Source organism: Hyperolius riggenbachi, chromosome 3, assembly GCF_040937935.1.
Source record: "Hyperolius riggenbachi isolate aHypRig1 chromosome 3, aHypRig1.pri, whole genome shotgun sequence".
Taxonomy (NCBI): Eukaryota; Metazoa; Chordata; class Amphibia; order Anura; family Hyperoliidae; genus Hyperolius; species Hyperolius riggenbachi.
Window position 1 is genome coordinate 339,945,308 of NC_090648.1, and position 10,592 is coordinate 339,955,899.

Sequence of the window (10,592 nt, forward strand, 5' to 3'; positions counted from 1 at the left end):
GCGTGAACGATTTGACAGCAGATTCGATCCCAGTGATCGAATCTGCTGTCGATCGGCGGGTAATCGGCCTAGTGTATGGCCAGCTTCAGATTATTTTCTGTAGAGACTGGTCATTATCTCTGGTGCATTGTCTTCTGGTTATCTCCTGCTGAGTAGAACAATGCCTAATTGCTAGGCAGATAGATGGTTAGATAACTAATTTCCAACATGTTGGAAATTATCTATGTGGCAGGTAAATCTAACAGAAAATTGTATGGTGTGTACCTAGCATAGACAGGCATGCCATTTTGTTAATCAAAGTGCATACCTTTAGTGGCTAGAACATTTTGCTCCAGAATGCCAGCCTAGACCACCCCAGGGCAGTGAGTTATACAGCTACTGTAGAGAGGACAGCTTGGGTGCCAGGCAAGGATAATAAGCTGTGTACAAGTGGATGGTTCTACATGGGAATGGCTCATAGCAAGTAAGGGCTGGTTCAGACGGATGTCTGAAACAGCCGCCTGCAGCAGCCCAGCATCTTGACGCAAGTGTGCAGAAAAACCTTTGGCAGCTTGCGTTTAAACGACAAGCACTACGACCATCGTTTACCATCACAGATCTGTCGTGTGAACCAAGCCTAATGTCTATCCCTCTGCAGACCCTACTTTCCTTTCCTGTATACAGTGATTGTCTGACAGTCCAGCTATCCAATCTATAGTAGCTGTTTTCTGTGGTACCATAGTCTGGTGCCAGCTGGGTAAGGCCAAGGGAAGATGTTTTTTGGCAAGCAAAGGTTTCTGCTTCCATTAACAGATTTACATGGCAGCCTAGGGCCAATTCACACAGACCGTAGTTTGTTCCAGTTTCACTGGCTCTTTTCTGCCAGTCAAATGCTGCCACAATTAACCTAAGTTGTGTGTGAGATGGTCCTCATGACATTCACATGGTGCCATTCCAAGTGATCCCTGTCCACATAGGTGTTAGCCTGAGTAACCACCTGTCAAACTTTGCATGCTATGGTGTCAGCGTACAGTGTGTTGTTTCCAAATGCTGACCAATAAGTGTTCATTCATCACCCCCATCCAGTTAATGTAATTAAATGAGAGCCCACACACAGATGATTGAGATTCCTAGTTCAGTGTTTGGCAATCACATGTTTACAACATGGTGCTACCTTCCTATCCCACTGGCCACCTCAAATTTTCAGTTCAAGGTTGCTTTAAGACAGAATGTGGAGCACTCATAATAGCTGTTGTGTGAGTGCCACAGAGTTTATTTGATTATAGGGAAAGAGTTTATTATGCTACATCTTGTGTGGCCAGGAGGTGATCAGCTATTTAATAAATTAGGTTAAGAAGTCAACAATATCAAATATCAGTTGTGTTGCATTGGAATGCCTTGTCGCAGGGATGTCCAACTCCAGCCCTCGAGGGCCATATCCATGTGAGTTCCTTTTCACACTAGGCAACTTTCTTTGCGTTGTGTTACCCATTATGCACGTAGGGTAAAGCAACAGCAATGAAAGTCTGTGGCCTAGTAACTAACTGTGTCGCACAAGAAGTTCCCAACCCACCGCAAGGTCAATAGCACATTACCGTGCGACTTCTGCGGCGACGCAGTGGTGGCGGAAAGCATGGAAGTCAATGGGTGACGCGGAAATTTCTAATTTGCTGGTGGTTTCGGTGTGCATGCACAGAACAGCGCAAATACGATGGGGAAGCCGGAAATTCCAGTGACGTACTTACTGTGCAGCATGGTATACGTCACTGGGTAAGGGGCGGTGAAGGGCGGCAAAGCTTATGCAAGTGGTGTGCAGGGGAGGGGGGGGGATGGGCTGCGCTATGCATATGATCCTGTCAGCACACTCTGCCGCAGGGTCATATGAATCTAGTTTTTAGCGTTGAGGTACAATGCAATGGTGGTGGTGCATCGCACACCACAAACGCTTTCCTTAGGTGTAAAACCATTCTCAGTGTTTAGGATGGATAAAGAAATAGAGAAATGTGTTCTATTTGATGAACCACACCTTGTCTGATTCAGTCTCATCAATTAATTTGAGTCGTGCTAAAAATGTGTGAGGACCTCCGCCTTTGAGGACTTGGAGTTGGACATACCTGCGTCTTGTGGAATATATTGAAGGCGTGTTTGAGTATAATTACAGGTAAAAGTTTGATGTACGCTTCTTACTTTCAGCTCTCAAAGATTAAATGCCCTTGAAAACTACAAGGAAGTGATTCAAATTAAAGAAGACGCCATCAAGAATTCTCTATCACCAGAGATCAGTCAGCATCTGAAATTAAGTCTGAGTAATACATTACTGAAGTCAGGTAATGCTGTTGTGCATATAATGATGCAGAACATAGGATTTTTAAGTGACGCTCATACTTCAGCATGATCATATGCTAGATGATTAGCATTAATTTCTCAGGTAAAAACAGGAAACCATCACTTACAATCTTGCCCTTAAGAACAAATTGTCCTAAGAAATGGTGGGGTGGAATGTTCCCATAACTAAGTATAAGGAATTCCTGCCTCCAGGACATGTATATTAAGAAACTACTGCTAGGCTGATTGTAGATTGTATTAGATCTAGGTTAATTATTTCTGGATCATGCAAACTGGTTTCAAACTGATTTTAAATTAATCACTGCTGCTTAATATAAGACTTATAAAGTCTTGCCAAATTACTTTCTGTAACTCATAAAGCAAAACTGGAATGAAAGAAGTGTACTTTACATAAACTGCTGATAGCCATCACTAGATGTTCACCTGCAGAGGTGGATTTCATGGGTTTTCCAAGTCTCATAGCAATGGAGCTTGAGATTGGGAAGTCCACCTTATACCAAAACAGAATGTTTTGCTACCATAAGTGGAGCTTCAGAATGTTTTGCTGTCAAAAGTGGAGCTTCAGCATTAAGTCATTCGGGTAGCACAAGCAAGAAGCAACTGGGACATAGTGCTCGGAAGACAGTTCTTTACAAAATGGGCAAGTGTACAATGTAGAGATGGGTGGAGTTAACACATTTTTTGGGGGAAGCCACAAATTAAATGATCCATAAATGCCTTTTACAAAGTACATTACAACTACCTCTCATGCTGGTTCTTAAAGGAACTCAGACTATAACATCCCTACCATAGAAGCCAGTTAATTTGCCATTAAAGTGGTCTGAAACTCTGACATAACATTCAAGAAAAATGTGTTTTCCTACTTTTTACTACTCATACTGTTATATTTGCTTTTGTGCACAAGTAATAGTGTCTATTTACAAATTAGAAGTTCCCAAAGTACAGTTTATCTGCTCTGAAAGCTGCCATTGAATTTTAATCAATCTGCTTTTTTATTATATATTAAAATATTCTAGTGAGCTGTTCTGAACTGTGTGTATGCTTAAAGCACAGAGAGCTCCTTTTCAGTTGTTACACACAATGTAACAACTGAGGAATGTAAACAAAAGATGTTATCTCCACTTCGAGCAAGACAGTTTTCTGGTGTGGCACACCTTTCCCGATTGGGTGCATAACCTGGAGTGCTTAGCCATGGCATTCAATACAATCAATGATTAAAGCAGAGTCTGGTTAGCACACCTCACTTACGTATAGAACTTATTTATTGCATAAGTCAGCACAAGCTTGACAATTGTTTTGGGGCCACGGCGGGGTCCCCTTCTTTAGAAATGTGCAGACACTTTTCTGAAAAAAAAAGTCTGCACTTTTCTAAAGAAGGGGACTCCCCCTTGGCCCCAAAACAATTGTCAAGCTTGTGCTGACTTATGCAATAAATAAGTTCTACACGTAAGTGAGGTGTGCTAACCGGACTGCTTTAACCATTATCTCCACATCAGATCGGATCCTAAGCTGAAGGGCCTTTCCATGGCAGGGCAAAATGCTGCGTTTAACTGTTTGAATGCTGTTTTGCTACAATTTTTGTTTGTGCTACTAGGTTTGAGGCTGTAAGTAATCTTTTAGAGCAAAGAAGAAATGCTGCGTTTGTAGACCACTTGGGAGTAAACTCCATGCAGATAGCGTCCTGGTTTGGATCTGAACATTCACTGTATTTGTAGAAAGGACTACAGCATGAATGTAAAAGCACAGAGTCTTACGGATCTTGTGGTACAAAAATATCAAAAACTCTTTATTGGCACAAATACAAAAATCCTTAAAAAAGGAGGTCTCTGCAGGATGCTCCTCACCTGCATAAGTAATCACAGGAATTTAAATAATCAATTATAGCAAAGGCTTAATTCATTCAGCAAAAAATTGATTGGCAACGACACGCTCGTTTCGGGCATACAATACCCTTTATCAGGCCACTGTATAAACACTCCTGCCCCGAGCTGCCCGGTGATCTATTCATCTGCCATCAGGATTGTGTAATATGCATCTGCTCGGTCAGACGTAGTTTCTGTCTTTTTGCCTGCTCCTACTATGTACTGCCAACAGGATATATAGAAAGTGCTTATACAGTGGCCTGATGAAGGGTATTGTATGCCCGAAACGAGCGTGTTGTTGCCAATCAATTTTTTGCTGAATGAATTAAGCCTTTGCTATAATTGATTATTTAAATTCCTGTGATTACTTATGCAAGTGAGGAGCATCCTGCAGAGACCTCCTTTTTTAAGGATTTTTGTATTTGTGCCAATAAAGTATTTTTGATATTTTTGTACCACAAGATCTGTAAGACTCTGTGCTTTTATATTCATGCTGTAGTCCTTTCTACAAATACAGTGAATGATTTGAAGTGAAGTGGATCACGTCAAAAAGGACTGAAAGGGTTTTTTAGTCTTTTATCCATATACAGAAAAAGACACACTCCCAATTATTACAATACTATTGGATTTGAACCTGAAGCTTTGTTACTTCAGGGCAAGTGTGTTTTAGCATTAAGCATCCCCCTCTGCTGTCTTTAGCTGCCTGTTGACCAGAATGAAGAGGCAACGTTCAACAACAATGTTTTAAACTGATGTAATATTTGTACAAAACATACTAAGCGTGCAGTGTATGCACTTTATGTTTTTGGTATTTTCCCCCTGTAGGAAAATTGTTGTGCCATAGTGATTTTAAAAGAAGTAAAGAGGCTGTAGAAATGCTGAAGAGGAGCTTGGACTTGAGGACCGGCGCTGACATTGTTGACCATGCTTTAAATTTTGAAATTCATTTGTAAGTTACTAAATTCAGTAATTTAGGAGGTAATGATAGACATTTTGACCGTCCTAATGATGTTATATAACTGCATAATAATAATAGTATAGACACACAAATGTGAATGAAAAAAACCTGCATTTATTTAGTCAAAATCAAATCTGCTCGAGAGCCTGTTCACTCTAAATTTAGTGCCTACTGCTCCTCAACACTTCTTCTCTGACACTGCCCAGACTCTCTCATTCACAGACATGGTGCAGCTCATACCATCCACAGGGTGATCTGACGCTGTGCTGTCTATAGAATTGGGTTGCACCCCCCTATAGTACAATGCAGGCAGCACTGCTGATGAGCTGTACACTGCTACCTGTATGAACAGGTCCTAAAGCTTTGCACACACTTGAGATGAATCTTGGCTAAGGTGGCTAGTTTCGGCCGCCTCTGCTTAGATTCTAGCATGTTTTTGGTGGTCCTCGATCCTCCCCAATACTTAATCGAGAGATTTGGACTGGCAGATCATCTCAGTTGAGCTCTGCCCGAGACTGTTGTTTTCCTTATCCTCTGTCTGCTCTGTCATGTGCCATAGGACAGCTACCTGTCACTACAGTGGTCCAGTCTCCTACAATTACTTCTGGGAGGGGCAAACTTATTGCTAAACTTCTCTTCCATTCTGTTTAGCAGCTTCTGTGGGATGATACATCATTGGGGTTTCTAGGATGTGCAACCATGGGCTGTGTGGGTAGGATCATGGCTAACCTACCACTCAACCTCCTTCCCATTTTACCCTATAAAAGGAAAGGGTGCCCCAGGGATGGGGCAGTGTCAAAACAATGTGATCCAGCACAAGAAAGATTCAAGCAACCTCCTCGTAGGGTGAGGTCATGTGATCCCTGAACACACCTGTAGGTCAGCATGAGATTTTTTTTATTAGGATGGGTTAATTTATAAGACATACTTGAAATTTGGATTTCCGAGTGAATATTCAAATTCTGGCATAATACAGTGGGGGTATGAATCTCAAAAAATATTTCAGTATTTCAGCTACACTGTATTTTTAACTATCTCTTCCAGTTCTAAGCTTTAAAGGACACCTGAACTGAGAATGATATTGAGGTTGTCATATCTTTTTAACTTTTAAACGATACCAGTAGCCTGACTATCCTGTTGATTCACTGCCTCTAATACTTTTAGCCATAGACCCTGAACAAGCATGCAGCAGTGTTTCTGACATTTTTGTCAGATCTGACAAGATTAGCTGCATGCTTGTTCTGGTTTGATTCAGACACTACTGCAGCCAAATAGACCAGCAGGGTTGCCAGGCAACTGGCACTGATTAAAAGTAAAAAAAATGGCATCCTCCATATACCTCTTACTACAGTTGTCCTTTCACCATTTCAGCCGCATGGACTTGAGCCTCACATCCGTAGCTGGTGCTACTGTAGCTGCAGGGACGTGAGGCTCTCGTCCGTGCAGTCTGATGGGCTGTGCACATGATTGTGCGGGCGGAAGCAATGGTCCGGGCATCAGGGGGTATTGGTGGCAGTCCCCTGAGCCAATCTGTGCATGTCCACCAAGAATGATCACTGTTTTTGTTCAAAAATAATGATCATTCTCAATTGGTTCCGCCAAGCTGCTTCCTCCGCGCTTGTTTCCGCGGCTCCCACCACCAATCGTTGGATTAATGAATGGGAACTTTATTCCCATTCATTCATCTCACCTCTAGGCTCCCGTGATCACAGGCATCAATGAGATGCCTGTGTCACTTCTGAAGTGTAACAGCTACGCATTACTTACTATTTAGAGTACTTATTGTAGGTGAATAGGAAATAATGCGTGAGGACATCTTGTGGCCAAAAAGCAAAATTGCACCTGCATACATCTGGGACTACATTTTTTTTCAATAAGTATTTCAAGAGAGTATATTATTATTAAATTATTTGCTTAAAATTAGTGATGGATATAAAATTGAAAAAATGCACCTGTATTTCCAAATAAAATATTGTCACCATACTAGGGAAATATTTTAAATGTTTTAATAACCCGGGAGAAATGGGTATTTAAAATGTGTGGGTTGTAATTACGGTAGCATGTATTATTTTAAAACTATAATGGCCGAAAACTGAGAAATAATGATTTTTTTTTCAATTTTTTCTTATTAATTAAAATGCATTTAGAATAAAATAATACTTAGCATAATGTACCACCCAAAGAGAGCCTAATTGAAAAAAAAACAAGATATAGATAATTTCGCTGTGATCAGTAGTGATAAAATTATTGGGGAATGAAAAGGAGGAGCGCTGAAATGTGAAAATTCCTCTCGCCCATAAGGTGAAAACAACCGGCGGGCTGAAATGGTGAATTTACAAATGAGTACTGTATATGCAATGGAAAAGTAATCTGAGCTTCCTTTATTTATTTATATTGTTTTTTATATACTATTTAGCCTCCTGAAGGAATTAAAAAGTAAACACAGCAACAGTAAAGAAATTGTACTTTTTGGAGATGAGGTTGCAAGCAGCTCAAGTGCAACAAGTCAAAAGAAGCGCTCTCCTCGTGTTCATTCAGCGCCATCTCATCTTCATTCCGGATCTCACTATGCTTCCCAGGAGGCCTTAAGTACGGAGTATGGTTCAAATACATTCTTACTGGGACGCAGTAAGATGCAAGAGAGCGTAACATCAGCAGAAAAGTGGAAATTGAAGTCTAATAAAGAATTAACATTCCACCAAGACAATGTTACACTAACTGTTTCTGTGTTTCCGATCTCAGACTCCACTGATAAAAGACCCCATTCTGTCGCCAGTATCCACACAAGTGTGCTTCTTTCTCGCCCAAACAGTGTTTGTCACACCACTTTGTCAGGTCCTCTTAGTGATGTTAGCTCCTTAGTTTCTCTCAGCAGACCTATGTCAAAATCTGAGAATTACAAATTAATCCATAAATCTGCTTGGTATCATGTTCCTGGCCGTTACCCAACATTGCAAAGTCCCTTTCCACCCAAGAGACATCAGATCCGTAAAGAAGTTTAAAGTCATTTAGAATTTTGTTAGGTTTTTCATTCACAAGCTTACTATCCCATGTTAACATTTCCTGTATAGACCTCTTCTGATTATTTTTCTCACCATATTGACAAATGTATTCTCTCCTAATTTTCATCAAAAGACACACTCTCCCCTCTGATTTTCTAATGGTCCAAGTTACTATGCTTTTCCAGAGCTGTACATCATTGAAGAAAAACAGAGATTCTGCCAACTTGCCTGGATATATTTAAAAATGTTTGCTGTTAGGAAAAGTTTGCAATCCTAATATGGGTCATAAAAGGGATTAGGTTCAGTTCCCATTTGCAATGGATCTGTTTGGCATGGAGCAGACAGTTCTGAGTCCGCTCCATTTTACAGTCACGTTTGCATCCCGAGGCGGATGCTTTGCATGTTCTGTTTGCTGATCCTTTTTAAAAAACAAAACAAAACGTGGAAGCGTATCCTATTATTAACAATAAGATCTACTTCCTGCGCTGAGTGGAACTTGCAAAAACTTATCCAAACGTTTTTGCAATTAAGCCCAATTGAAGGGGAACTCCAGTGAAAATAATGTACTAAAAAAGTAAATCATTTATACAATAATTATGTATAAATGATTTAGTCAGTGTTTGCCTATTGTAAAATCTTTCCTCTCCCTGATGTACATTCTGACATTTATCACATGGTGACATTTTTACTGCAGGTGATGTTAGTGGAAGGAGATGCTGCTTGCTTTTTTGGTAGTTGTAAAAAGCTGTTATTCCCCACAATGCTACAAGGTTCCCATAGCATGATGTCAGAACCATGGCCCTGACATCACACTGTGGGAGGGGTTTCACCACAATATCAGCCATACAGAGCCCCCTGATGATCCATTTGTGAAAAGGAATAGATTTCTCATGGGAAGGGGGATATCGGATACTGATTGGGATGAAGTTAAATTCTTGGTTATGGTTTCTCTTTAAAAGGTTTGTAGATTAGCAGTTCTTGATGCAGCTGCATGGGCAACACTACAATCTGTGGTTGTAGTTTTGTACTTTGTTACTGTATGTTCTGATAGTACTGTGCATGAACTATGTATGAATTTAATGTGTCTAATAGTGTCTATTAATAATATTTGCACAACCAAAATTGCCCAGGTGAGGCCTGAAATTTTTTGCTATCTAACTGACAGGTTTTTTTTTTTAAATCAAAACCAGGTCAGGTTTTAGGGTCACTTATGATCTCCAGTTTGGGAACAGTCAAGTAATGTATCCACTATGTATATTGAAATGTTACGTTTAAATAAAATTGTTTATTGAAACATTACTTCTTACTGTACTGTCATTTTGATTGATTTACAGGGTCAGCCATACTATGCCAGGAAAAAAACACATATATATATAACTAGATAACTACTTGCTCTACTTACATAACAGATGTATTGTGCTGTCCAAGTTTTGATTTCAGTGAATTTTATATAATAAATAAAGAGAATTCAGTGCCTAGCATTTGACATATTGATTCCATCTGACTGAAGCCAATACTGATGTCATTTTCTCCCTTACTTTTTTCCTCCTAGAATCTGCTCTGTCATAGCTAGCTTGCTTTGTAAACATGTGAGCACAGCAAGATAAAATTTCAGCCTTGTGTCACATTGAACTGCCCTCAGCCAATCCGTGAGGAGCATGAATTTGGGAGGGGAGGTGACAAGCTTCCTTCTCATCGGCAATGTACCAAAGAGAGCTAGTCTGGCTGAGATAAAATTTATTACTGCAGAAACATTTCTGATTAGATTGGGGTGCTTGCAATGCAGGGTGAGGTTGCAGGCTGCATAATGAATACAGTGCAGTGTGTACATGGAATTTAATTTTGTGGCTGACAATCCATCTTTAAGCCTGTTGCTGTCAGGTATTTTTTGTAACTATTGAGACTAGTGATATGAACCTGACTAAATTATAATTGCCTTGAAAGTTCACTTAGTTTTCAAAATATTTTTGTATACCGTATTTCGCGCCGTATAAGACGCTCCGGAATATAAGACGCACCCAGGTTTAGAGGGCAAAATCCAGGGAAAAAAAGATATAAACTAAACCTGGTGCGTCCATATTTCAGGAGCGTCTTGTACATGACCTCCCCCAAATGGTGTCCTCCTGTCTGCCCCCAGTGTCCTGCTGTCTGCCCCTAGCTGTCTGCCCCCATGTGCCTGCCCCATGTGCCTGCTGTCTGCCCCCATGTGCCTGGTGTCTGCCCCCAGCTGTCTGCCCCCATGTGTGTTTCCCCCCAGGTTTCTGTCCCCCATGTGTCTGCCCCCAGGTTTCTGTCCCCATGTGTCTGCCCCCAGCTGTCTGCCCCCATGTGTCTGCCCCAAGGTTTCTGTCCCCCATGTGTCTGCCCCCAGGGTTCTGTCCCCATGGGTCTGCCCCCAGGTTTCTGCCCCATGTGTCTGTTCCCCATGTGTCTGCCCCCATGTGT

The 10,592-nt window shown here is 40.9% G+C and overlaps 1 protein-coding gene across 5 annotated transcripts in view; it reads left to right on the forward strand.

Moving 5' to 3' along the window:
* Positions 1-9,446, forward strand: part of LOC137563881 (putative tetratricopeptide repeat protein 41) — a 110,539-nt gene extending 101,093 nt beyond the window's left edge. For all 5 annotated transcript variants that reach the window (XM_068276923.1, XM_068276922.1, XM_068276926.1 and 2 more), the window contains 3 exons: positions 2,173-2,306; positions 5,013-5,136; positions 7,562-9,446. In XM_068276923.1, coding sequence (XP_068133024.1) covers positions 2,173-2,306; positions 5,013-5,136; positions 7,562-8,147 — 844 coding nt within the window. In that variant the 3' untranslated portion in view covers positions 8,148-9,446. The remainder of the gene's footprint in view (positions 1-2,172; positions 2,307-5,012; positions 5,137-7,561) is intronic.
* The last annotated feature ends 1,146 nt before the right edge of the window (positions 9,447-10,592 follow it).